We start from the raw sequence: 27,274 nt of genomic DNA, 5'->3' as shown, positions 1-27,274 counted from the left end.
TTTTTATCATGGTGACAAACTTAATATGTATTTAAATGCAGGAAAGGTCGATTAGTGATAGATTATATGAACCAGGAATTGATTAATTATTCATAAACATATACAGATTAGTTGAAATACACGCATATATGTATATATAACACTGTTCCTTTGCAATGGCTTTCAACCTCAATGTCAGTTGGCATTTTGTCTGTTGTCCCAATTGAGCAAGGCAACAAAATCTTGATGGGATGAGGATTGAGGATGACAGGTTCATTGAAAAAGAATGAGAACAAATAAAGCATATGAATTAACGATGGGTGTTTTCTGCATAATATATAACAATTTAACGGCAGATTTCAATATTATCTTTTTCTAATAAAGTTCATGGACAAATTGTACCTCAAACACTTTTTCATTATAATTTTCAAAGGAGCGCGCACTAGAGAGCATATAATTTGAAAAAGAAAGTAAATATAATATACATGAAGCTTATTAAGTGGTTCCTTTTAATATTCATTGTTCATGCAAAGAGTTATTGACAATATATTGAGAATCATATATCGTGAGAATATATATTATATCTACACCTATATATGAATCTCATATCAAAGCGAGTCAACGTGAAATATTAATATATAAATGACGTATTGACGATATATATGTGTATATATATATATGTATATCGTGTATTTCACTATGTGGAGTGGAACCATCTCTAAGACCATCTCCAACCCTGCCCTATAACCTAAAATTTCCCCTTTTTTTCTCCCCAAAATCCACTCCAACCCATGACCCAAAATTAACCTAAAACCTAAAACTCATTTGAGGGTCAAATACCAGCCCAGTTTTAGGCCACAAAGCAAAATGGGCCCCATCAACTGAGACTGAAACCGGGGCTGTGAAGCCCAGTTCCCTTTCCCAACTCGCCTACGCGCTTCACGCGCTAGGCATTTTCAGAAACCCAACAGGGCCACGTGGGGGTGTTCCCCTGCCTGTCAGGCGCTGTCTGGGCAATAAGTAGCCCAACGGCTACTTTTTGTAATCTAACGGCTACGTTTAAATGGGCCGTTGGTTAATCCAACGGTCCAGGTTCAAATTTAATTTTTTTTAGTTTTATATTTATTTATTTATTGAATTCAACGGTTTAGATCGAATATAATCAAATCTAACGGTAAAAAAAATATCTAACGGTCCAAATTTAAATCCAACGGCTAAAATAATTAAAAAAATTTATTTAACTTAAAATTCAACCAAAAACTCTATAAATACCTATGTATTTGTTCAAACATCCACACAAAACTCATTTTTCTCCTACAATTCTTCCAATTTTTCTTTCTACCATTTCTTCTCATTTCCAAAATTTTCAAGATGGCAAAAGAGCATGTTAGAGGTCGTAATTGGACCTTTGATGAAGATATTGCTTTATGTTTGGAATGGATTTCTGTTAGTGAAGATGGTGTCATCGGCACCAATCAAAATAGAAAGGATTTGTGGGGTAAAATCGTTGATAAGTTCCATGAAAACTCCAACGCCGGTCGAAGGGAAGTTGGTGGTGTTTATGATCGGTGGAAGATTATCAACAAAGCGTGCACTTTGTGGAAGGGAAGCTTGGAGAGAGCCATGGTTGACATGCCTAGTGGAAGGGGCGCCTCAGAAATTGTGAGTTTCTTTGTTGATATTTTACTTGTCATGTACATAATAGTATTTTGCAACTAATTATTTTTATGTATTTGTTGCATAGGGTGACAAAGCAATGGCAATTTACAAAACAAAAGCTACACCAAAAAATCAAGCTTTTAAGTTGCATCATGCTTGGAACATCCTCAAGGATTGTCCGAGGTGGAGAACCGATGCAAATCAACAATGTGGAAGATTATTTCATAATGAAGCCCCACCCCCAAATGATGTCAATGAAGGTGTGAATTTTGCCGACAATGAAGGTATCGACCAAATTAGCCCAACTTCTTCTTTGCCAAGGCCCTCGGGTAGAGATAAGCAAAAGGAAGCAAAGAGAAAAGGGAAGTCCCAAGATCCGATACATGCACAATTTGTTAGCGAAATGGCAAGAATGAACGAAAACTAGTGTCGTCGGCAAGAAGAATCGGCCCAAAGGTTTTTGGCCATGAAGCAAGAAGGGGATAGGGAGCAAGAAAGGTACGAAACTAATTTGATAATGGAGGACCTCGATAAATACACTACAGAGAGGAAGAGATACTTACGTGGTAAGCAAAAAGAAATTTTACGAAGGAATGCCACAAGAAGTATATTTCAAGATGATGATTCATCTCAAGACTATCACCCAAGTCCACCAAGTCAAGATGATGGATATCATTATTAGGTTTATGTAGTCTATGAGTTTTCGATTGTATTAAGTTTATGTGGTTTATTAATTGTCTTTTTTTTTTTAAGTTTATGTGGTTTATCATGATTTTCATGTATTGATTTAGTGATTTTTCAAAATTTATCGGAATTTAAATATTTTTAGGTTAAAATGTTCATAAAATTAATTTAGGATAGTCTACATAATTTTTTTTTTTTAAAAGTTAATTTAAAAAAAATAGCCTTAATTCATTTTTTGATAATCTGGGGCTCAAATTTTAGGCCAAAAGGGTTGGAGTAAAAAAGCTGTTTCTGGGCTAAAACCTAAATTTTCTGGGCTAAATATTTTTAGGTTTTAGGTCAGGGTTGAAGATGGTCTAAGAAGCCGCTATATTCGTATAGTGGAAGAGCTTCATATAGCAAGCATCACGTTCAACCATCCACGTAGGGGTTTAGGATAGACTGAATAGTTCCATTTATACTGACCATTTCATGACCACATATCATTTCATGACCACAAATCGTGTATCCCATGAAACGGAATCCCGTCTAAAAAGCTAACTACATAAATATTCATGGGGTGTGATATCTACACTCCATTTTACTTCTCACACACCTTTTTAATTTTCGACCGTCGGATCGGATGAATTAAAAAAGATCAACGGACAGAAATTATCAAGAGATGTGTGAGAAGTAAAATGGGGTATATAGATAGCATATCCCAATATTCATATATAGGAGAAGCTCCATATGTAACATTAACATGTATTTGTTTCACGTTTTACTATTCATTCAGCGAGTCATAATAGTGTCATCTTATTAACCGTTTCGTGACCACATATTGTTTAGTATTGAATATGATTGACATTTCAAAATATTATTTATATTGTCCTACGTTAAAAGTACTAAATGATTCATATGTAGTGACGAAACAATCAATACGAGGGCGCTATCGATCCTATTCCATGTACAGTGGATGGGATATTATATATAGTATTGGTCTTTCGGTTATCATAGACAGATAGGTTAATATAATCCAAGAAGGTGGCTGTGAAAGTGTAGAAATGAGCAGTTCATAACGGGAATAAAACAGAAATTAGAAAGCAACGGTTTCCACTAGATCGTGTAGAAAGTCAAGCCACTTGACCACTCTTTTGGCACTTGTGCTTTCCTAAAACGAATATTTCCACGGTCGCCTACTTGTATTGCTCAGCTCACTGCAGCATTTGCAACATCATATTATGTTAATTAATGAAACATCAGAATAATATTAATTCCTTCATTTCTTTCACTCGATTAATTATCATATAATTGTCCGTGTTTCCTCCATGTAAAAGCGTGGTTAATTATTCTTTTTTAAGTAATCATACGCTAAAGCGAATTAACGTCCACAAAACCCCAAAAAAAATTATAAAAATTTATTTGATTGCAGGGACATAAATCATTATTCACCACCTTGACAAATAATTGATAATATTGTTGGGAGTATCGATCCCACATTGGGGAAATAAGAGAAGTTGCATATGTTTATAAGTAATTGAGCTAATCTCTGTATTGCCAATTGATTTCATAGTGGAACCTCAACTTTTTTTATGGTATCAAAACATGTTACCCCTCATGTGAAACTCAACGGCTATACGTGTTCCACGTCACTTGATTTGTATTTTCCTAAAAATGAGGGACCTTGCATGTGTTTATAAGTAATTAGCTACTTTTTATATTGCTCTTGGTTTTATGGTAGAACGTCAACTTTCTTCCTTGTTCGTAAACCTCTGTCGAAATCAGAAGTTAAAAAATACACGAGTTTTGCTTCACCTGTTAACACTAGGTAAAGAAAACAACAGAAAATATATACTTATGATTAATGAGGGGAGTTTGCTATCGGGTGAGCCAGGAATTCTGTTTGAAATGTGGAAAACCCCACCTGCTTAAATTCTTCAGCAGGCAAGTTTTCAAGCAACATATGGATTAGGAGATGAAGCATTTTACAACTGCAGATGATCTTTCCAATACCGAACAAGAAAACAATGTCACGATGCTTCAAGTTTCAACATAATATGCTGATTTTTTATCCAGCCACATCAATTTCCGTATTTCTATCTCCTGCTTCCACAAAAAAATGGTCACTCGTATCGATCGATCCATTTTCTTTTTGTCCCATGACTTATCAATCTTTATCTCCCACTGTGGCACTGCCTAGCTGCTTCATATTCTACGATTCAACCACTCAATGATGCCCTTCGTAATGGCTTCTCGCTCTGGCTCAAAGAGAAGGTCATGTAACAACCCGTCAAACAGTTTGATGGTTTTGTCAGTTGAGGAGGCTTCATCGTACAGTTTCTGGGAGGCCTCGGGGTCAGTAACAGTATCAGCTGTGCCGTGGAGAACAAAGAAGGGGACCCTCAATTTGGTTAGGCTCTGCTGCAAGTAGGATGTGATTCGGAGAATCTCATAACCAGTCCTTACGCGGATGGATCCAGTGTACACTAGAGGGTCCGAATACTTGGCAACTAGAGCCGCTGGGTCACGAGAAACAGGCATGCCCTTCTTATTTGCTGCACTGATTTGGTATCTTGGCAGCAAAAATGAGAGCAATGGAGCAATTACCTGGCATGATAAACGGAGGAAAGCGTGTAGAGGGTTAGGGTTTAGGGTGCATTTGAAAACTTGTAATTGAGTATATAATATATTCAAGAGTGCATAAAAATTAGTTGTAACAAAAGCTGGTTTTCTGACCACAAATATTGGATGCGTAGGCTGAACCCCAACTGCTGGTGATGTGAGCACTACACCGTCTATGCGGGACTCAAATTTTGGGTCAAGCATTACCTAAAATCATTTTTGCGATGGAGTAGGCTTAGATTAAATTCCAGGCCAATGAAGCTAATGAATAGATAGAAGACAACAAAACTGTGACTACAAAAAAGTCATTCATGCAATTCCAAGAAAAAACAGACTACCGGCAACCCATACCTTAAGGACAATGGCTGCACCTGTGGAATGCCCAAAACAGAAACACGGTAGGCCTGGATTTTCAGCTAAAACCTTTTCGAGAAATAATTTCTGCATAAAAATAAAAGAGCGAAGAACACATGTAAACGTTTAATCAAAGCAGAGTTCCTAGGTTTTTCAGGTGCATTAAGAACTGGATTCAATTGTTAAAGAGCCTTGAAACTTACCATATCAGTAACAGCATAATCGAGAGAAGGAACATATGCATGAAGCCCATCACTCCCACCATGACCTAGATAGATAAATCAATGAGAACAATTATATGAGATATATAAACAATTAACTACTAAATCAGAAGATTTAGAGATTTAGTGCGATGTAACAGGGATGGAGTAACCCAAGGTCCACAATTTATGACTTATCCTTCAACACAAAGAAAACTCGAGATACTATTTTTTTTTATGGCTGTGTTAAACAAAAAAAAGCAGAGACTCTTCCTTCAAATCATAATAAGACTTGAACCCCCGACAACATATAGCCATTACACACCAGAAAACAATCCAAAAGCATCTTAAACAAAAACAAAGTACAGAGAAAATAGAACTAATGACATTCAGTCCCAATTAGAAGCCTAGAAATTGCAAAGGTTTCCAAGTGAATTTCGAGTGAAACGCAAGAAAGTTTTAATCTTAATCCAATTCTGATAAATACAACTGGAAGGACACCCCACCATACACAGTGGCACACTTTAGACCAGATGCTTGTGTTGGATGAAACTAAGTTCAACTTCCGCTTAAACCATTCTAAATATTTTTCACTCGATAGAAGCATCAGAGGCGTAACTTATGAGAAACATACAAGGTTAGACCCAAACATACAAAGCTTACTTATAAAGGGAGCTTCAAAGGTTTACTTTTTCGCACCAATGGGAGTCCAAATTACTCAATTCCTGCAACATCCAAATATATATGCCTTGTTGAAGAGAGTGATCTCTAGGCTTTGAAAACTGTAATTAATTAAAAAAAGATGACTGCCTCTAATACAAGGGTGAGATTTTAAACTTTTGAGAGACATCTTCCCCCTTATCTAAAAAGTTAAGGCTCTTCCCCTTCCACAGCAAATATAAAAGTAATCTTTCAGCCATTTTCTTAAACGTTGCGTTATATAGATCAATCTCATATTTCAATCTGTTGCATAGCATCCAAAATGCTTGCCTAGAAATTTAGTCATTATGACTCAAGACGAGACAAGCTTGTGGCATAAACAATATACACAATTACAAAACAAAAAGAAATGTTGACAGGAAACTAGTGAGTGCACGAAAACATTAAAATTAGGTCAGTACACAACTACACATTGATAATGACATACACAGGAAATTGTCATTAATTGGCTTAGACTTTAGGTATCATGTTTTAGAACTAGAACAGAAACCATTTAGACTAGTTAGAAGTCTAAATGCAATGGTAAAGGGTCAAAATGGTGTTGACTTACCAATCCAATCCATTCCGTAAACCTTAAATCCATTAGCATTCAGTTGCTTTGCAAAGTAATCGTATCTTCCACTGGTGAAATTGTACAAATGTCTTAATAGATATATCAAGGCCCTTAACCTTATAATCAGCTGAAATAGCACTTAAGTGAGAATTATGTAGAAATGACAAACCTGTGTTCGTTCAGACCATGCATAAGAATGACTACGCCCCTGCAAAGTGTAAATATTAGAAACTTAAAACTTGGACTCCATGACTTTGCAAACAAAACTGTGGATAAAGTAGATACGTGTTTGAATATAAAATCCAAATATATTAACAGTCTGATAACATAACTTGTCAGATATATGGTAGGAGAAGGTTACTCTCCTTTAGCAATTATTCCAACTTACATATTCGTAGCAACGGAAATGTTCTCTTACCAATTAGTATGTCATGTAACAAGAATAGGGTTCAGGGTATGGACCATGTAAGTTAACAGAAACTTCTGATAAAACCCAGGCACTGCTTTAGAGGATCTGTCGTCAAGAACAGCTTAATTGCCCGGATGTTTCTTGGCATTATCATTCAACATTTTAATAGAATAGCCCACATACAAGACTTTCTAAGTGGTGAACCTTAGCTGAAATGATTCATCAGAAATTTGTGCAAAGTCACTGTGGAACCAACCACAAGAAAATTTGCCTGACTTTCCCACACACTATCAATTTTAAAACTGGTTACACCATCTGTAGCTACTCTTAATAGATTTCTGAAAAATAGGCAATGCCCTAAATGGTCTCAGCAATATGATCTAACTTATTATGCCAGTAAGCAGAGGAGTGGAAAATGAACAAGATGTGCATTTTCCGTAAATCCAGGTGCACTGCACAACCATTGAAATTATCGTGTGGGTCTAAGGACAAGAGATTAGAGATGGGACCTCAAGAAAGCGAAGGATCCTCATGAAAGCGATATTTGGCTAACAAACAACCACAAAAAGATTGCCCATTTTACTCAGGTATTGCAATCCTTGAGCAACGGTCCTTATCGGTATGGTATGCGTACTACACAGTTTCTAATGGAAGGTTGATAGTGATGGTACAAGCATATGTTAGAATATGCATGACTATTAGCATACTTAGTGAACACAAACTGACAAAGTAATGAAATTATTTAACATGAACCTAACTAATTCAAAACGACGACGATGTAATCAAGAAGATAAACACATATGTCCAAACTGTTCATTCATTGAACTACATTAACAATTGCCACTCTTCGAGCACCAAAACCCAACGATAAAAGATTACTCCTTGAAAAACGATGCGTAGCCAACCTTAATTAAGATTGAAAAGAAAGAAAAAAGATTAAAACTTTCAATCCCATAGCATATTTCTTCTGCATTTAGATTGCCGCCGGAAATCTCATCATTTTCTTCAAGAAGTAATGAAAAATTCACACCTTTTTGCATTAATTCAAATTAAACAATCCAATCCAATCCAATCCAGTCCAATCCAAGGGGATAATACAATACAGAGTCATTTGATTTACCTGATGTTAACGGAAACGGGAGTCCAACTTTGCGTGAAGAGAGTTTCACCTCTCGCAGTCGCAAAGAGCGAATATCGCCGGACCGAATTCTCATCATCATCTTGTACAACTCTTAGCTTCGCTAACGCTCTCCTCGCCGCCACCTCCGGGTCCACCGGCAACGACGAGCTGCTCTTCCACGGAACAATCGTTGTTGGCACCCGGACCACGGGCCCCCTAGGCTGCCTCTCGTCCTTGGCCGACTTCTCCGCCAAGACCGGCGAAGCCGCCGCCGCAGACGACGAGGCGGACGACAACGGCGCTCGCTTGCGGCCGCGAAATGGGAGCAGAAGGAGCAGGAAGAAGGCGTTAATCAGCATCATCAGACTCCGCAGCGCCCGCAGCGAGAGGAGGGCGTTTATGCGGCCGCTCGCTCCAGAAGTCAACATCAACGACGACGACGACGACAAATCGCTGCCTCTCTCCGTCGCCATTTTCTGCCGCTTCTTCGGCGGTGGTCTTGTGGGTTGAAAGAACAATGCTGATGACGCCGGCGGCAGTGGAGATGATGAGTTGAAATGGAATTGGAGCTCCTCCACTCCAATCAACGGCCGGATTGGTTGTTTCCTGTTGAGGTTGTTGTTTGGCTCCTTCTTCTTCTCCCCGTGAAAAAACAGAATTCTACTATCTATAATCCCTGCCTTTCCCAAACAGATCATTAAAAAAATTGTGCGTTTTTTACTCAATTCTCGGTGGGAAAAACGAAAAAGTGCTTTTTTTGCTAATTTTAGACCTCGCGCTCTGCTTTTCTCTAATCTCACAAAAATCGCTAATTCTCCAAAAAATTTTAAAAAAAAATGGACAGCAAAAATATAGGAGGTGGATTCAATTTCAAAGCCAGCCACTTGCCACAGCGCAGGAGAAGGCGGGCGGCCTAAATTAGAATTTTAATTAATTTAATTTTTGAGTTTTCGAGTTTTCGAGTGTTTTCGGGATTGGAAACTGAAATTTCGAGAGACGGTCCATATTCAATTTTCCGTTTTTGGGATTTTTTTTTTCTGAGGGGAGAAGCTACCACCGGCTCTACCTGGTTGGCGCTCTAATCCAATCCGTTTCCCGGGGTTTTCTCGCTCCGACGCGTGTCCTTGCGCGCTAATATTATCCTTTTTTAAAAATGGAGTAAATTGTAGCTATAATATTTTAATTTTAACTTAATTGGAACAATAATCTATCAACTAAAAATTCATTATCATTGGTCTCTCAACTCATCAAAACGTGCAGCTATTGTCCCTCAATTAAAAATTTATTACCATTGATCCCCAACTTTAATTCAACTGGGCAAATGATCCCTTAACTTTAACCCAATTGTAGCAATGGTCATTCCAACATAACTCGTTTTGACAAACTTTTTGATGTAGTTGACGAAAAAGATCATAATTACACACTATGATGAGTTGAGGGATCCTAATTATATAAATGGTTATTCCAACATAACTTATTTTGACAAATTTTTGACGAAATTGATGAAAATGACTATAGCTACACATTTTGATAAGTTGAGGGACCAATGGTAATAGATTTTTAGTTAAGGGACCATTGCTCCAATTTGATTAAAGTTGAAGGACCATTGTCACAATTTACTTAAAAAAATTATACCTAAATGAATGAAATTGTGTTGGATCTGCGCCGATATGGAAGGAATGAGATCCTGTCCGAATCTCTTCTTCCAAAGATCGCTGATCAAGTGATCAAAATCTTTAAAATTTGATCAAACGATCCTTAAAATCTGAACCTCTACAAATTATAATAATTTTTTACCGTTAAATTAAATTTTAAAATTTTGAATCACTTAATTCACGATCTTTTGAAGAAGAGGTCCGCAGAGGATCTCTTTCCGATATGGAAGATGGGAAGTGTAGTGTTTTGGTTTGAAGTGGTCGCAGGAACACGTGGAGTGGTGCCATCAAATTTGTTTACGTTCTCCCGTGCTGCATGGCGACAGCTTAGAGGAAGGATCCCGGTTGAGTTGAGTCTGTGAAGTGTTGACACGTGTAAAGCGTCAGCTCCTGGTTTGCAGATTGGAACTAGTAGAGTTGGTTTGGGCCTTACTATTCACTGGGCCGAATATGATATTTTTAAGGAAAATTGGGCTGATGACAAATGCATTCATTCAAACTACACCCAACCCAAAACCATGATAAAATAACAAGTTTGACACGACATAATACGTTAATAATAACTTATATAACACGAAAACGATACGAACACAACAAACACAAACCATACCTAGTTGTTACAATGCAAACGTCTTGTTAAGTATATATAGATGTAAGATATGAGTGGACATCATTGGATGACACAAAATCATAATCCACTATTGTGGCCATAATCTTCACGTGACGTTCAGTTTCAACAAAATTCAACATCTTAATTACAAAAAATGTGAAGTTAAATTATAATCCTCAAAGTACTATCCAACGTTAAATAAAGGTTACATAATAATATTGTTACTTCATTAATGACGTTGGTTGTTACAACATGAATGTTTTTGTTATAGTATAAATGTAAGATATGTGAATAGACGTGATAGTATATAAACTAATCATATTTTAATTAGGATCAGAAAATGGGTCATGGTGCAATCCACAACGGTAACATCATTTTTGTCACGTACGGTACCAAGCGAAGTAGAATCAACAGCCCCTAAAAGCAGATTAATAGTCGATTATACCTGAAATCTAAGATTTGGTTAAGGGCCGGGCAAACACAACTTTTCTGCATGAAGGAATGATGCAAGATAAGTAGATATACATGCATGCCGGCTTGCTTGTTAAATTATTCAATCAATATTCCCCCACCTCTTAAAATAATATAAAATTAACACAAAAAGTGCTTTTAATTAGCTTTTCTGAGATGCAAATCAAGCTTCAAATCTAACAAATGAACATACTAAATAAAGACAGAGGGCGAGATATTTCAAAGTCAAGATTTCACAACTTAATCACTTAAAAGTGATCCCATTTAAAGGGACAACGGAAAAAGATTCTTTGGAAAATGTAACTTGTTCCGAAAGAGAGAGAGCAAAAGAGGGAATATTAATCCAGCAGATAATGCACCACTAAAACTGATTCCATCTCTTTTCTTTCTGCTTTTAACTTTTGATTCAATTCATGACTTCTACGCAATAGAAAAACATCATACATCAACATCACTAATTATATAGCAACTTTAACCTAATTTTTTATTGAATAATATGTTTTATTAAACATCGCATAAGAGATGGTAAAAGCTATCCAAAATCTAGACATGAAGATCAAAAATTAAAGCTCAGTCTTAATTAAAAAACACGCTGAACAACATCACAAAGTTTAAAAGAACATGTTATACATACACCAGCATATATAACGAATTATAAAAAACAGAGCCTTCCAAGAAAAAGACATCAAGCTTGAAGACGTGCATGGCAACGTATATACATATTTCGTATTTGTGTCGAGATGTGTTTTTTGCTTTTTTCTTTTTTTAAGAGCATAATTCAGCAGTACTAGCCAGGCAATTTTAACTTCATAAGTTAGAGTTATGTTCTTTTACGTGAAGCTGAACTCCATAAGCTTAGATTCTTGAGGTTTCATCATTTGATTCTATAAAACTCTGGGACTGAAAACATTAGCTTATTATTCCCTGAAAATTAAAGTTGATAAACTTGCCTAAAACTTTTGACAAGAAATGTGATAATTAAATAGTAAAGAGGGTTCATGGTAACATAAAAAAGGTGTTTTTGTTATATCACGCCCACTGTCGAAATCCCTATCAAACTTGTATTTCATATTTCCCCCATAAATTTTAGTTCTAGAAAATTAGGGGAATTTCAGCAGTTTGCTCTAGATTTTTCTGTAGTTTGATGAACTATAGGGTGGAAGAGAGTCGGATAGAAAGCTAAAAGTATAAGCTAGGGGTGAAAGTCAGAATGGAGTTTTCAAACCCAAAAATTTTCAAATTCTAATATTTTTGAAAAACTGGAATGGAAAGGGGAATGCATTTATAGATTCCAAGAATTCTGAATTTTTTTGAAGTGTTTCGAACATATCCGATCAAAAAATATCTAATTTTTTATAGTTATTTATTAAAACTTATATACTTTGTAATCATCTTTTGTATTTTATCGTTAATTTCGGTCTTTCTAGATACATTTTGTTCATTTTTTTTGTATTCAAAATGAATTTGATATATGCATAAGTAAATATCAAATATTAAGAGAGAACAATAAATTTCATGTATTGGATTATATTATGAAATTTTCGAGATTACTTTGCCTCCAAAAATTACAAAAAATTGTGATCAGCTTTGATTCCAAAATTTTGGAATAAAAATTGGAAACCTTGTTTCCGATATGATCCGTTCGAAAATAACCCCCAAGTGTAATGGAGCTTGTGGACTTATGTGTGTAACTATAAGCTTGCAGTGCATAATTAATTTGATGATCAACTCAAATTAATTTCCAGTGTTTCGATACGTATATTGTAAGTAGAGACCCATACATGATTGCTAGATCACTAAAATCAATAGACCATTCAATCAAAAGAAGGATTCTCTGTATCCATATAATTAAAAAGATACGTTTCATGCAAGACTTGGTAATTAATAAACCCTAGATAATTGCAGGTCACTACCTCAAATTGTTTTCCAGTAGTAATTCTATGTTGAGAGAGCATTTCTGGTCTAAGAACATTTTAGAAACCTTTAACTGGCTTGCAGCCATCCTCCTCTACTGCAACCATACGCTTGCATATATTATCCTAAAATATAAGTACCAGCAATTTTCTACATCTTCTGCTGGTTCCAAAATCCTATTCAGCTTCTAAGATACGTACTCAAACTCGATGCAAATCACAAATGAAGATCATACCTGCAACATTGAAAAAAAGAAGAAGAATATACTAAGTAGCTAGTCAGTAAGGAACATGTAGAAGGAGGATTTATGTCATGATTAATGGCATGAAGGTCCGAGAAGACTAAGTAGCTAATTTCATCATCAAGAAAGAAAAGCTATCTCCTCAAGCACAACGGGCTTAATTTTTATGTTTTTTATTTTTTTTTTCTAAATTACAAATGGAAAAGAAAATACAAAAAGTTGAAATGTGCTACTAGATATTTATTGCATTCTCTGATCTTATTCTTTCAGACATACATACATACATACATATATATATATATATATATATATATATAGATATAAAAATAATTTTTCTGAAAATTTGATATTACCCCTTGAAACTATATTCTCCTCTACTAAAATCCATCACCTTTTGTTTTCTTGAATAAATCTCATTGACTAAGTTTGACTTTTCAAATTGTGTATTTTCAGAATGCCTAAACTACCCCTACTAATACTTGGATAGAGTTTTTGGATCAGTTACTTGTTATATCCATTTAATCAATTTATATATTTTACAAAATAATTCATGCCATTCATTGTATATTCGATGTATTAACTTTCAAATTGTTATAACGTGCCTATTGAAAAATAATAATACTAATTTCATAATTTTGTGCATTAAATATATAAGTTAATTTACCTACCAACACAACAATAAACCTAAAACAGCTTCTGCGAATACTCCAATCCCTAATACACAAAACAAAAGTGATATGTTCTGTGCAATTTTTACCTACAAAATAGTCTAATTTTCCTATTCCATCAAACCAAAATTTAAAGGGTCTAATTTACTTTCAAAATGGTCTAATTTACCTACATTATTATGTGCATTACATTAAAAGTTTATTTAATTGTCTACAAGCACAAACCCACAACATTCGAACATTATCTAATATCACTATTTTTTTTTTGTTGGGGGAATAGATAAATTAGTATAATATTAATAAGTAGGTAGATTAATTTAAATGTAGGTAAATTAATATAATATTTTATAAGTAGGTAAATTAGTATAATATTTGTATGTAGGTAATTACATGATTTAAAATGCAGGTAAATTAGTAGAATATTTTATAAGTGGGTAAATTAATTTGTATGTAGGTAATTACATGATTCAAACAATATTATTTTTTCTTTACAAGATATGTCTTTTTTTTTTTTAATTTGGTAAATTAATTTATATATGTTGCTAATATTTATGATACAAGAAAGGTAAAATATCCATATGGATTTAATTGCTCATCATAATTAGGATGAGTAATAACATTTATTGACCAAATTAGGATTTTGTGGCATAAGTTGTAAATGTATTGTAAAAGTTGGTCATATATTTGTCTACATGGCAGTCTATTTGAAATTTGGGTTTTATTTGTATGTTTAAATTTAAGTGGGTTTTTATTTGAAAAATAGTAGTTTCAAGGGCCTATATCTAAATAACCCATAATTTTTCACGCCCTCAAGTTCGAGATTTTATTTTTGGTTACCATTTGCAATGCAAGTTAGATTGGTGATGCAAGAACGAGGCCACCGCATAGATTATTAGAAAGAAAACATAAAAAGGAAACAAATGGAAAGCAAAAGCTGGAAAAAGAAGTACTTTTTAGTTTCAGAAAAGGAAGGGCGTGGATTCTGATTTCCCAAGCAAAAGCTAACCATAACCATGCATAGGAAAAGAAAGGCAAAGCAATCACTCGAAAGTACCACCCTTAACCAATAATAAAACAAATTTATATACTAATGAAGGTTCATTAGTTAGTCAGTCCACAAAGAGAAAGTTAAATATTAATTACCTGGAGGAGTTGCCCCATAGATTGTTAGAAGGGTGGTGTTCCATATGATCGTGCTCTAAGTTTAAAGTTGCATTTGAGGCTCCTCTTTGGTTAAGTAAACCATTGGAATTTGAATTATGATGATGGCTTGTTGTAGACAAAAGATCGTCATCCCCAGATCCATCTGTTGCATATCAAGCCAACCAAATGTTCATATCGATGTTCATGACACTAAAACAAACGTAACTTGTTAATGTTGTCTCTTTCTACATTGTATAGATAATAAAATCTAAGTGTAATCTTTGTTTTGGTCATGTACATTATAAGTTATAACATGCCAACAGTCTAAAAAAGAGTAAATTAAAAAAGGTAAATTTTTGTTTCGTTCATGCTTAATCTGAATTCTATACATGTGCATATATATATAGGGGTGTGCTATCCACACATCCCATTTTACTTCTCACACACTCCTTGATAATTTATGTCTGTTGATCTTCTTCAATTCATCCGATCCGACGGTCGAAAATTAAAAAGATGTGTGAGAAGTAAAATGGGGTGTGTGCACACACCCCTATATATATATATATTGTTGTCAAACGTACTAGCTAGTTGTTTGTTGGGATGCAAATGAAAAATGTGTGGATGTACGACTGTATGTATTATGTGCATGAATACGATAGTACATATATGTGGGGTTGGAGGTAGCCAGTGCAGAGGAATGGTTGTAAGAATTTCACAATTCAAAAGGGTACGTCGTGGTAGCAGATATATTCATGGGAATAATTAACAATATTAATTAGGGAAGTCCTAGTGAAGCAAAATAAGAATTACCAGAGGAAGCTAGAGGTTTGTCAGTGTTCTTAACGGTTCTATACATCTGCAAATCCAAAAAGAACAAGATATTTAATAAGAGAATGAGAGAAATAATTGATTAATATATAAAATCTCACTCAGTCGAAAAAGCAAAATAAAATAAAATAAACAAAACAAAATCAAAGGAGATGCTGCATAATTCACTTTGTGGGATTTTTTTTTGTTTGTTTAATAACCACGAGGTTGATGTTTGGTAAGGTCAGTAAATGCTTTGTATTATTGAGAAATGATGGCTTGGCTACTTTCTTTCTTTCTTTCTCTCTCATCCTCTCTCTTTCTCTTTCTCTCTGAAAGTAGAACTTGTCCTGTGTGTATCAGTCACAAGAACAGAAACAGACTCAACTGTTCATGGAAATGGAGGAGGATTTTTTTTCCCGATTTCCATTTCCTTCCCTTCCCTCCTATTACATTTTGTTTTTTGTCTTATTATTTTTATAAAAAATTAATATAAAATGTTTTTTTTTTCTTATTATTTTTATAAAAAATTAATATAAGATATTGACGTGGTTTATATGTACCGTTCAAGTAGGATATGACAGATTAGAGAGAATCATCTTCCACTGTTCATTCATCCATTTATTGATGGATCACTAATTCATCACAGTACCAGTGATAATGCTGCTGCGTGTCCCTTGGCTATCGTGCCACTTGGATAGCCAAAGTGTCCAGTGTCCAGTCTCTCCCCCTCCCACAAACACACACAACCCATAGAAAAAATCGAACGCAGTGAAAGTCGACAGAAAAAATTAAAAGGGAGAAATTTAGAGAAAAGTATAGGGTTTGAATCTGAAATCTTAATGTCGTCAATGCATCAAACATTTCAGAATGCTAATTTTTTTTCTTTTTTCTTTAGAAAATAACATAACAAAAAAGTCACTGATTTAGCGTAGGGTGAGGTGGGTAGAGATGATTAAGAGTAGCATAGGTCCCGGCTTCTAAACTCTCCAATGTAATCGAAGAAGTGATGAGATGAAGCTAGATGTACCTGCAAATGGCTTTTAACATGAGCAAGTGTGAGATCCTTCACATCCATGAGCTCCAACACGGACTTTGGAGTAGCCCCTATATATACACAAAATTACAAAATAATTTATAATTAACTACATATATATTCAAGAGTTCCCAGGGAAAATTATGTACATATAATTCAATTCAAACTAATTAAAAAGAAAGACATTCAGAAATTAATAATATTACGCAACTATGTAGGGTGAGCAGTGGCGAGATTTTCCGGCCGCTACCCACCCTTGCCCTAACGTGCGTCCGCCCCTGAGAGTAAGAGAGAGAGTAGGAGGGGCTTACTTTCATGACCACCAAGGAGCTCGACAGCATGAACAAAACGGGCGTGAAGAGAAGTAGTCCATCGCATCCTGGGAGCTCTCATGTTCCTCTTGTTGATATTCTGCCCTATGAGCTTTGGAGGCGTAAATCTAGATCTCATGATGAAACCATTGGACGACAAGTCGGCGTTGTAATTCCCACCTCCCCCTACACAATGATGCTGCTGAGGGTAATGAGGATTCAAATTATAGGACGGAAAATAGTGTTGCCGTTGATGCTGCGGCTGTTGTGGCTGCACTCCTCCTACTCCTAGGCTTAAACTGTCCATCGTTATCCCGTTAAACCCTCCCAATCCCATTCCAATTCCCATGCCCATGCCACTACAATTCCCAGCAGGTGCTGCCGGTCTGAAGGAATTAGACAGATACGGCGCCGTTTGGTACACAGGATTAGGCGAAAACGTAGGACGAAACGAGCAATTAGTACTACTAGTACCGTAAACAGGAATCCCTTTGATGGGGTTGAGTCTCTCCAGCAACGGAATCTTATTGCCACTACTTGCACTAATACTACTATTCTTCCCTTCGTTATGGTAAACGTCTCCGCCGCCGAAATAGTTCTTCTTCCATGCGCTTTCGGCCTCTGAGGCCGAGGGATTGGCGAGGGAGAGCTCAGTGTCGGCATCAGCGGCTACTGGGGAAGAACTGGTGTAGCTGGCCCTAATACAGCTGTCGCTGTGGGATTTGTTGGTTAGGGCGCCGCCGTTGGTATCTTCCTCGTCGGTGTCTCTTCGCCATATGTTGAAGCAGCTGGCGGAGTCGTGATCGGGTGTTGCTCGGTCGGTGCAAATGGAGGATGGAGCACTATTTGTGTTTGTGTCTGGAGGGCTTATGTGAAGTGAAAGATCAGGAATCGGATTCAAAGATAAGCAGCTTCTGCCGCCTGCAGCTGCTTCTGATGAAAGCCCTTCTTCGTGAAGCATATTTTAAACCCTTTTATATATATTCCCAGCTTCTAGCAGTATCTAAATCTACGGCTACAAACCCAGCAGTTTTGGGTTCTGAAAACAAAATTGAAAAAACACACTTCTTCTCCTGACAGATTTCAGAAACTAAACCACACACTCATAGCTAATCCAGATGTGATTGTGAGAAGTGGGTCTAATTTCATCCATCTTCTTGCTCCAAAACTAAAAACACACTCATATATAGATATATAATTTAGTAGGAAGTAGTGCTGATGGTTTTGCAGCCTAGGAGGAGTATGGAGGACAAATTAAGAAAGTAAAGCCTTTCAAAAGAAAATTGGAAAAGGGAGATATAAAGAAAGAAAGTGAGAGTGTGCTGTAAAGAAAGAAAGGCTGAATGAAAAAAAGGAAGACTTTTCTCTTGCTCAAGAAACAGTTTCTCGTGCTCAAGAAACAGACATCCTCATCAGGAGAGAGAGAAAGAGGGGTTTGGTATTTTGCCAAATATATAATAATTAGTAGTAGAAAATAAAATAAAATAAAATGGGGAAGGGATATTGGGAAGGAGAAAGAAGATGTGGGTCTGAGTTTCTAATGCCTCGAGAGTATATATAGGAAAATGACACTCCAACAAAGCCTGTCCCTCTCACTCTGCTTTAGTCAATATATAAACTCAGCACGCAAAAATGCAGCAAAGTTTTTAGCAAATTTTCTTAATTATTGGTTTCTAAAATTCTTTGGTATTTTTATCTTCCCCGGAGACGACGGGTTAAAAGTAAAGAGGGGACAGTGTGTGTGTGTGAGAGAGAGAGAGAGAGAGAGAGAGAGAGAGAGATAATCTATAATTCTTTTTCCCCCATCCTCTTCGCTACAAACCCTCCCTTCCTATAGTCCTTTCTCTCTCTCTCTCTGCTACACATGCAATGCCATATGAGGGTGGATTTTTTTGCCAAATTGCCATGCCAACCGAATTACCAACCGTGCCATACCGATTTTGTGCCAAATTTTTTGTGCCAACGGTAATGGTACGGTATTGTACCGTACCGAAAGTTCGTGGTACGGTATTGGTAATGGATACCATTACCACGGTATTACCATACCGTACCGAAAAATTAATATAATATATAAATTATATAGTATATAATTATAATATAACACATATTTATAAATTATAATATATATTTATAATATTCTAATAATTTAAAAATAAACCCTACAAACAGTAGACACAAACTAGTGAGTGACTATTCGCTCTCCCTCTATCATTTATGAGATATCAGCAACTAAGGTGAGGTTTGTTAAAGGGGTGAGTCTTGTGGTAGTGCCATAGTGTTGCTTTATGCTTCTGTTGAATAATCAATCGGTACTACTAAGGTGAGGAATTTAGGCTACGCATTGTCCTTGTATATCTATAGTACTGCTTTATGTTTCCATTCTTTGTTTCAAGCTTATAATTTTCAAGTAATTCATCAACATGTCATGCGGCTGTAAATCCATTTGAAGGTGGAAATCCGAAATCCATTTGGGCACTTGTTATGAGAATTTTCTTCCGTCGATGCATTTGGTTTATATATCTTTTTCTTATTACAAAGGCACGAAATATAAAATGTTGAACAAAGCAAAAACATATTTTGTCTCAAAATAAAGTGGCAATTACCATTGCCATACCATGCCAACCGAACATTTGGCAATACCGAACTTCGGTATACCGAAAGTTTGGTATGGTAATGGTAATAGATTTTACCAAACCGAAAGTTTGGTACGGTAATTGGTACGAGGATTTTGGTACGGTAACCGTACCGAACCCACCCCTATGAATTATTAGTCGATTAATCGACCTCGCCAGCTACATCCATTCATCGTTGTATATATTGCTGACAGTCATACATTGACCCACAGTGCACGTGTACTATACATCTATATGCTTTGTTTTTCTTAATTTCCCTTTACTTTTGTCTGGTGCAATAGTAAATGTTTCCGTGTCTTAATATATATCTTACCCTAAACCCTATTGTGATCAGCTTTGTGTTCCTCGGACATCATTATTGTTTAGACTAGTTTATTAGGAGCAATATACTCGTCGAACGAGTTAAGGTTTTACCATTAAACCAATTGGTAATGGCCAGCTTCTTATAACACATGAAAAGTTCGGTAATATTTCAATGTAAGACATCTTTTCATCCTCACACCTGCACCCTTAGATCCAAGTTCAAATCCTTTTCATTTTAGATTTAAGTAGTTAAATTCGAATATCATTTTGTGAAAAAAAAATATCTCTTGTATATGTTAAACAAAAGAATTACATATTTAGTTGTGCTAACAAATAAGCACGTTAATTATCACTTAATAATAATAATTCAATCATCAATAACATGTCATTTAGTTTACATACCTTTTTTTCCATATCTAGAACCTTTAAGTGAAGATACTCAATACGATGTTTACATGCATGCTTATCTTAATCAGAGTACCCAAATCATTCAATTGGTGATTTCGTTACTGCAACATATGTAGAAAGCTAAATGATGATTAGCCCCCAAATTGAGATAATTACACAAAATCGATCGTTTTAGCGTTATATCAAAAAACAGAAGCTCCTTTAATTGTTTCTCCTTTTGTGGAAGAAAAATTGCATCCAACCAAAAGAAAGCTGCAAAACAGCATAAAACAAGCCCAAAGAGAGCTGCAGAAAGTAACGCAACATGCACAAATTCTGTGGTATATGGTATATATCCTATCATCATGTGTACATCCATCCATGATCTGACCCTTTCTCAATAATTCCCTTTCATTTCATTTATCACTTTAAAACGTGTTGTGATTTTTGTTAGGCCTCTGTGGCACGTGGCAGTGATATCACAAGAATTGAAGTTCCAATAATGCTAAGCAGGGTTCTTGTTGTACTTGTCACGTAATTTGTTTCTTTAGATGTTATAAGATGAGTAGATGATGAAGTTGATATGTTTTAAACTTAAATATATTTAAAAAAATCAAATACATATTTCATAATTAGAGCAAAATTATAACATCACGAAACGCTAGTCTGAATTGACAAAAAATCTTGATCAGATAGGGTATGTATCTTGGCAAATGAATGAATGAATGATGGAACTGGGTGGGTGTTGTAATAGTCAAGAAATATTGATTAATTAGGTGGACCCTTTGACCTTAAAGTTTTTATATCGCGGACCCTCTAAAGTGTTGTTTGTTTGCTTTCATATGGTTGTCATCGTAAACCCTAATTCCACATACCTTTGTTAGTTTTCTTATATTCCTTTTCATCCTCCAAAATATTCCCTTCTAATCCTCCAACAAATTTGTCCAGCATTTTGCGTGTATTATGTCATCCCCACATGACCTTCGAGCCTTCACCACACCCTCCCCTCATTGACTCGTACACATCTTAATCAATTCCAGAAACCTAGGCCAAATCAACTTACTAAACATATATAAAAACTAATCATCATCAATTTCTCCCTACTAATTCATTTTTCTAATGCTCGTCTCTTTAATGCATTCACCAGGTTTAGATTTAAACATGTCCTCGACTGCTACACTAACGAGTTACAAGGCCCTATATATGCCCCCATGTCTTAAATTAATTTAACTAATTAATTAACAAGTAATTAAACTGCTCAGCTGAGGCAAGTGTATTACATTGAAAAGGTGAAAGATTTAATGCATTTAATGCTTCAAATTAGTTTAGTTAAATTTCACTTATTTCCATACGCATAAATAAATGTCAAAATTTGAACCATTCATCCTTTGTTTCCGATGCAATTAAGCTTGGAGTCTTGGACAAATATTTATGCAACACCTTGTCGTGGAATAATAATAGAACAGTGTGTTCACACAATCTTTTTTATCTTCTAAGCATTCTTGTTAATTGTTTAGCCATTAATATTTTTCAATTTATTCGATTGGACGGCCAAAAATTAAAAGAAGTTTGTGAGAAGTAAAAATAGATGTATGGATAACACTACCCTAATAATATTTGTTGCTCAAACACTCATTTATCAGCATTCTTAAACCAAATACTTATATTGTACTTGTGCTTGTAAGTATGTTTTTCTTTTCGATAATGCTAGGGAGACTAAATGTGTAGACTAAATTTTATAAACTCAATGACTGAAAGTTGATGATTGGATTATTATTTAAATGTTGATTAATGTGATTATTTCTTATTTAGACATATCATTTAGTTTGTAAATGTAGTTTACCTAGCATTACTCTTTTCTTTTTCTAATTCGAAATAAGTATTCTCATCGATCGTTGCTAATCATAACATTAGGCAACAGTATTTGGCATTATTCCATTGACAAGTAGCAATATTGAAGCCTTCCATTCGAGATAATTTATTGTCTCACCGATATATCTCCAATTACAAATTCTCTCCGTCGGTTATTAAGAACCAACAAAATTTCCTACTCAATAATATGAAATTTTAATAGCTCGAGAGCAACTAATGGGTTAAATCCCTTTAGTATGGAAATTGAAATAACCCCTAAGTATGAAATTTGATATATTCCTATGAAAAAAAAATAGCGTTGAAGCCTTCCATTAAAAAAAAATTGTTGTCTCATCATTAGGATTTATCTTTAGTTGTAAGGTAGATATTCCCTTAGTCGTATGCCAGATTATCTCTCTATCCGTTTAGAATCCACAAAAATTCCAACTCAAAAATATAATTTTTTTATACCTCTCGACAGCAAGAGGCAACTTGCCTAACTGGTTATAAACTCGTATTTCTTTGGTATGGAATTGGAAATGAACTTTGAGTATGAAATATATATAGTTGACAGTTGCTACTACTATAATTATTAAACTTCATATTGTTCCGGGATACATACTCATTACTGTCTGCCCATGTAGTGAGAAGGTAGAGTCAAATCATTCATGCCTGCATAAATAGTACATTGCTGTATGAATAGAAGAAGTGAGGTTCTGTCGGTTCTGATTACCAAGTTTTTTGCCACACATTTAAGTAGCTAGTATTAAAGCTCGTTTAAAAGTGTTTTTAAAATGACTGAAAGTATTTTTTAGAAAATTGTTTTTGGATTTCAAAATGACTAAAAGTGCGTCTTGCAAGAAGCATCATGATTCACTTGCATTTTTATTAATATTAGTTTCAAAAACGTTTTCACAAAAAAACACTTTTAACTATTTTAAAAACATTTCCAAATGATTCCTTAATCTTTCGATTTTTGCATCCTATCAGGTAAACAGTACATATCTTTAAAAACAAGGAAAGGGATCTCCCTTTCCTAAAAACAAACATGTATGTCGTAACAATGTCGGCAAGCAGTGGATCTAATAGTAGATTAACATGATGAGTTTGTACTCTTCACTTCTTTGGATAGAATACATAATTAATACTGAAATTTTTCATAGCACTTTTCTTTAGTAGAAGTGTGAGTGGGTTAAATAGTTAATTGTTAGGAGAAAGAGAATCGATAAGAATCGAACTCGCATCAGAATACATAATCATAATTATTTTTCGTAACTGCAATAAAACACAATCTGCTTTCAGAGCACTTTTTAGTTGTTCGACAATTGGCAGTGCATATGTAAATTTAAGGCTGTTTTTAATAAATTATAATAAGATGGTAAATTCATGGATTTGTTACCAAAATGTTCACAAATAATGTTTAACTTATCAAATTTTCCCTCAACACACCAGACAAGTTTAGGTAAAGAAAAACAGGTACTGTTGATGAGGACTTTGCTTTTTCATATAATAAGTAACAAATTTGACTAATTAAACATCCTTTAACACAACAGAAATCAAGGAGATTTGGTTTCCATAGTTAACTAACGACATCCATATTTTGCAAATGGAATGATTAGCTAGCTTCTATTTCTACCTACTGAGATAATACACATTCACTTTCCAAAAACCGAGATGCACACAATGAACCTTGTATATTTGGTCAACACTACTGGTCAGGGTGGTCACCCAAAACCCAACCCTACACATTAATTTATTTTTATAAATTAAATTAAACGATATTTTGTTCTTCAAAATTAGTAATTATTCTTCAATTATCCTCTATTATTTTCTACTCCTCCATTTTGCTCTTGAGGAAATCACATATAAAGAGTGTCACTTTCCATTTCTTAATTAATACAGAAAAAAGACATCTCTAGCTATAGATTAGACATTCCATATGCATTGAACAGCTTAAGCTACTCATATAATTAAACGCTTGACTAATGAAAAACATATTAGATATCAATTTCAATGGATCTCTATAATAAACTTCGAAAACTATACCCACTCACATGCACTAAATCCCGTCAGATCTCTCACCCAATACTGATTTATCTTCAGGTCCTTGTAGCTTACGATTGGTAGCAAGGTACGTACTTCTTCTTGAGGTCATTGATCATGACAATAGCAGCAGTAGGGGGAAAGCTGGTGTTGGAAATTACGTGCTGAGACCTACAATTGAATGTTGCCCTGCTTCTTACAATCTTACCTTTCTTAGAAGCTCCCTCAGCCACCCTTTCTTAGGCAACAGGTCCACCATCTAATGATAATTAGATAGCTAGCCATGGACCCTTTCGGCAAAACAAGAGGCCAGCCGGATATGTAATTTCAATTTTAATTTGGGGGTATGTTCCGACGAGAGACATTCAAAGTCCTAAGAAAAATACAGAAGCTAATACTAAAACACTACAAATACGCTAAACAAATGACTTTCAAAATTACGCATTTTAAAGACTCATCAAATAAAGTCCTCTCAAGCGTATTGTATCTAATGATTTTGCAAGTCCCTCATCTATATCAAGGTCGATCTATTTGAACATGCATATATATACCTATACATATATAGTGTCCGTAACTTTGTATATAAGCTTGTTTGTTGCAGAGGATTGGCATGGATAAAATTATGCACAATATTGAAAAAAGAAATGGATGACAACTTCCAGATTTTGTTCAAGTTGAAAATTACCTTTAATTTGGACAAAATAAACATCAATTTCTTTCTTTAAAATGCCTCGTCACAGTAAATAATCCTATCTAAGACAATCTTCTCTGACAAATGAGGGCATTATTTAAAAAAAAAAAATTGTTTATATCCCAAGCTCTCTCGACCTCACTTTTTCTCTCTCATACATTCAAGTAGATAGGATTTGATTGAACCGCAGAAATTCTGTGCTGTTTGAGTTTGTTTTATGTGTTCAATTGATCTTGGTTTATGCAAGTTCACGTTTGACTCAAAACTCAAGACACACATAGTTAGAATGCAATCTACAACCACTCCACATCGAATATTAGTTTCAATACTTTATAGGCTTAATTAATTTGTTTCTTTTTATCACGCGATATTTTAAATCTCTAATTTATAAGAAGATTATTTATATTCAGTGCAAAGCCTAAGTACAATTTAACTAAAGCCTAACAATTGTTCTTGTATATAAATGTCGACTGAGATCGATCAGATATTTATTTCTACTTGGATACTTTTACACAAACTTGTTCAATTATGTAGTACTGTTAAAGTTAGGATTGTGCTATCCACACACTCATTTGTACTTCTCACACACCCTTTGTTAACTTTTATCCTTTGATCTTCTTCAATTTATTCAATCCGACAACTGAAAATTGAGAGGGGTATGTAGGAAGTAACAAGGGGTGTGTAGATAGCACACCCTTAGCTAGAGTTGTTGTGATTGCAACACTCCACTCAACATCCCAATAGACTATCTTTTTACTTTTTTTCTTTTCTTTAAAAGTGTTTCCTCTCAAAACGACTCTTCATATTACTATACAACAATGTAGAGAAATGTTCTCTTTGGCCACTTAGAGATCAAAACATTCGGTCACTCACTTATAAATTTTATATAATTAGAAGTTGAGATTAACAATACATGTTAAGTGGCTGATATGAGTCATATCAATCCTGAATTCTCTTGGATTCTTCAGTGAACAATTAAATTCTGCAATGTATGTATGACATTGGTGTACTTAAAAAGTTTCGCATATACACAACTAACTTGCATACATATGTTTTTCTAGATAGAAGTGGTATTGGAGAAAACGGTAAATCAAGCTCAATACCTCTGTTGCATGCGATGAATGATTGAGTTAAATACTACTAATTAAATACTGAAGAATAAAAACTCGACATCCACAATTAGAGTTAAAAATTAACAGTCATAAGTGCATTAGTGTGCTAGAAAGGCATGTGTATACCGACTTGAGTCAAGTGGGGGGTACAGGAGCTAGTATAAGTATTGGCCAATTAGTTTATTTATTTACTGGGAACTGGAGATTAAAGTTACAAATGGGGAAGGTGGGAGAACAACTTACATAATATTAACATGAGAAATGCTAAGGAAATTTTCAAAAGTGTGACTCTTCATAGATTATCCGTCACCTTATGTTTTTGACACAATTCCCCACTAATATTATAAGAAGTTGTGCAAAAAATATAAGATGACAGAGAATCTATAGAGAGTTTTCTTAGAATTTCTCATATATTGTTACATAGAGTTTTGTGTCAATAAATAAGGAAAAGGATCCTCGCCGGATCCTTTTCTTTAGGATCTTAAGGATCATGTAATCATGTCCGTTCATCTTACATCGTACAGTCAGTTTTCGTTAGATACTATTTAAATTTAATTTTAAATTTTAAATTTTAAATTATTTCTAATTGCACGATATACAATGAATGTACATTATTACACGATCCCCATGATCCTTAGGAAAGGATCCTTTTCCAATAAATAATATGTGAATAAAAAATTTCATGTCATTATTTGTTAGCAAATATGTCATAATGACCATGTACTCGTGTCATCTAATTATTTTTAAAGGTGTGCTATCCATACATTTCTTTTTACTTCTCACACACATTTTTTTTAATTTATGTTCATTGATCTTCTTCACTTCATTTGATCCAATGGTCGAAAATTAAAAGGATGTGTGAAAAGTAAAAAATGATATATGAATATCACACACCTATTTTTAATTAAAAAAGGAAGGGTACGTAGGACGTCAGTTTCAAGGGAACCAGTAGTAGAATTGATTAGAGTGGGCACAGGAAACAAAAGAAAAGAAAAGATGCATGAGAAATGATTTTGCAATCGATTGCTTTATGATTGATGGAGAGGAGAGAGAAACCACACACAGAGACAACACTTTATACAGCAATTCCAACGCTTTATTGACAAAATAAAAAAGAAG

At 34.8% G+C, this 27,274-nt stretch overlaps 3 protein-coding genes across 4 annotated transcripts; 1 reads left to right on the top strand and 2 right to left on the bottom strand.

Annotated features, from left to right (window-relative positions):
* Positions 1 to 1,270: 1,270 nt before the first annotated feature.
* On the top strand, positions 1,271 to 2,285 carry LOC126600593 (uncharacterized). The gene is made up of 2 exons (XM_050267179.1): positions 1,271 to 1,641; positions 1,724 to 2,285. The coding sequence occupies exons 1-2, from the start codon at positions 1,351 to 1,353 to the stop codon at positions 2,063 to 2,065; spliced, it is 633 nt and encodes a 210-aa protein (XP_050123136.1). The 5' UTR covers positions 1,271 to 1,350; the 3' UTR covers positions 2,066 to 2,285.
* Positions 2,286 to 4,198: 1,913 nt separating this feature from the next.
* On the bottom strand, positions 4,199 to 9,310 carry LOC126600574 (uncharacterized). Its single transcript, XM_050267162.1, has 7 exons — positions 8,280 to 9,310; positions 6,920 to 6,958; positions 6,748 to 6,818; positions 5,481 to 5,545; positions 5,275 to 5,364; positions 5,038 to 5,130; positions 4,199 to 4,908 (listed from the first exon to the last, which is right to left on the bottom strand). The coding sequence occupies exons 1-7, from the start codon at positions 8,975 to 8,977 to the stop codon at positions 4,507 to 4,509; spliced, it is 1,458 nt and encodes a 485-aa protein (XP_050123119.1). The 5' UTR covers positions 8,978 to 9,310; the 3' UTR covers positions 4,199 to 4,506.
* Positions 9,311 to 12,833: 3,523 nt separating this feature from the next.
* On the bottom strand, positions 12,834 to 18,664 carry LOC126600962 (transcription repressor KAN1-like). Of its 2 annotated transcripts, XM_050267652.1 has the most exons (6): positions 17,136 to 18,664; positions 16,819 to 16,895; positions 15,792 to 15,837; positions 14,982 to 15,144; positions 14,789 to 14,839; positions 12,834 to 13,164 (listed from the first exon to the last, which is right to left on the bottom strand). In XM_050267652.1, the coding sequence occupies exons 1-6, from the start codon at positions 18,094 to 18,096 to the stop codon at positions 13,146 to 13,148; spliced, it is 1,317 nt and encodes a 438-aa protein (XP_050123609.1). In that variant the 5' UTR covers positions 18,097 to 18,664; the 3' UTR covers positions 12,834 to 13,145. The 2 variants fall into 2 exon arrangements, with proteins under 2 accessions (XP_050123609.1, XP_050123610.1); XM_050267653.1 differs by lacking the exon at positions 14,789 to 14,839 and having other exon boundaries at positions 17,136 to 18,659.
* Between the last annotated feature and the right edge of the window lie 8,610 nt (positions 18,665 to 27,274).

The sequence above is a fragment of the Malus sylvestris genome, chromosome 14, assembly GCF_916048215.2.
Source record: "Malus sylvestris chromosome 14, drMalSylv7.2, whole genome shotgun sequence".
Taxonomy (NCBI): Eukaryota; Viridiplantae; Streptophyta; class Magnoliopsida; order Rosales; family Rosaceae; genus Malus; species Malus sylvestris.
The sequence above is the reverse complement of the archived record's forward strand: the minus strand, read 5'-3'. Positions and strand labels throughout refer to the sequence as shown.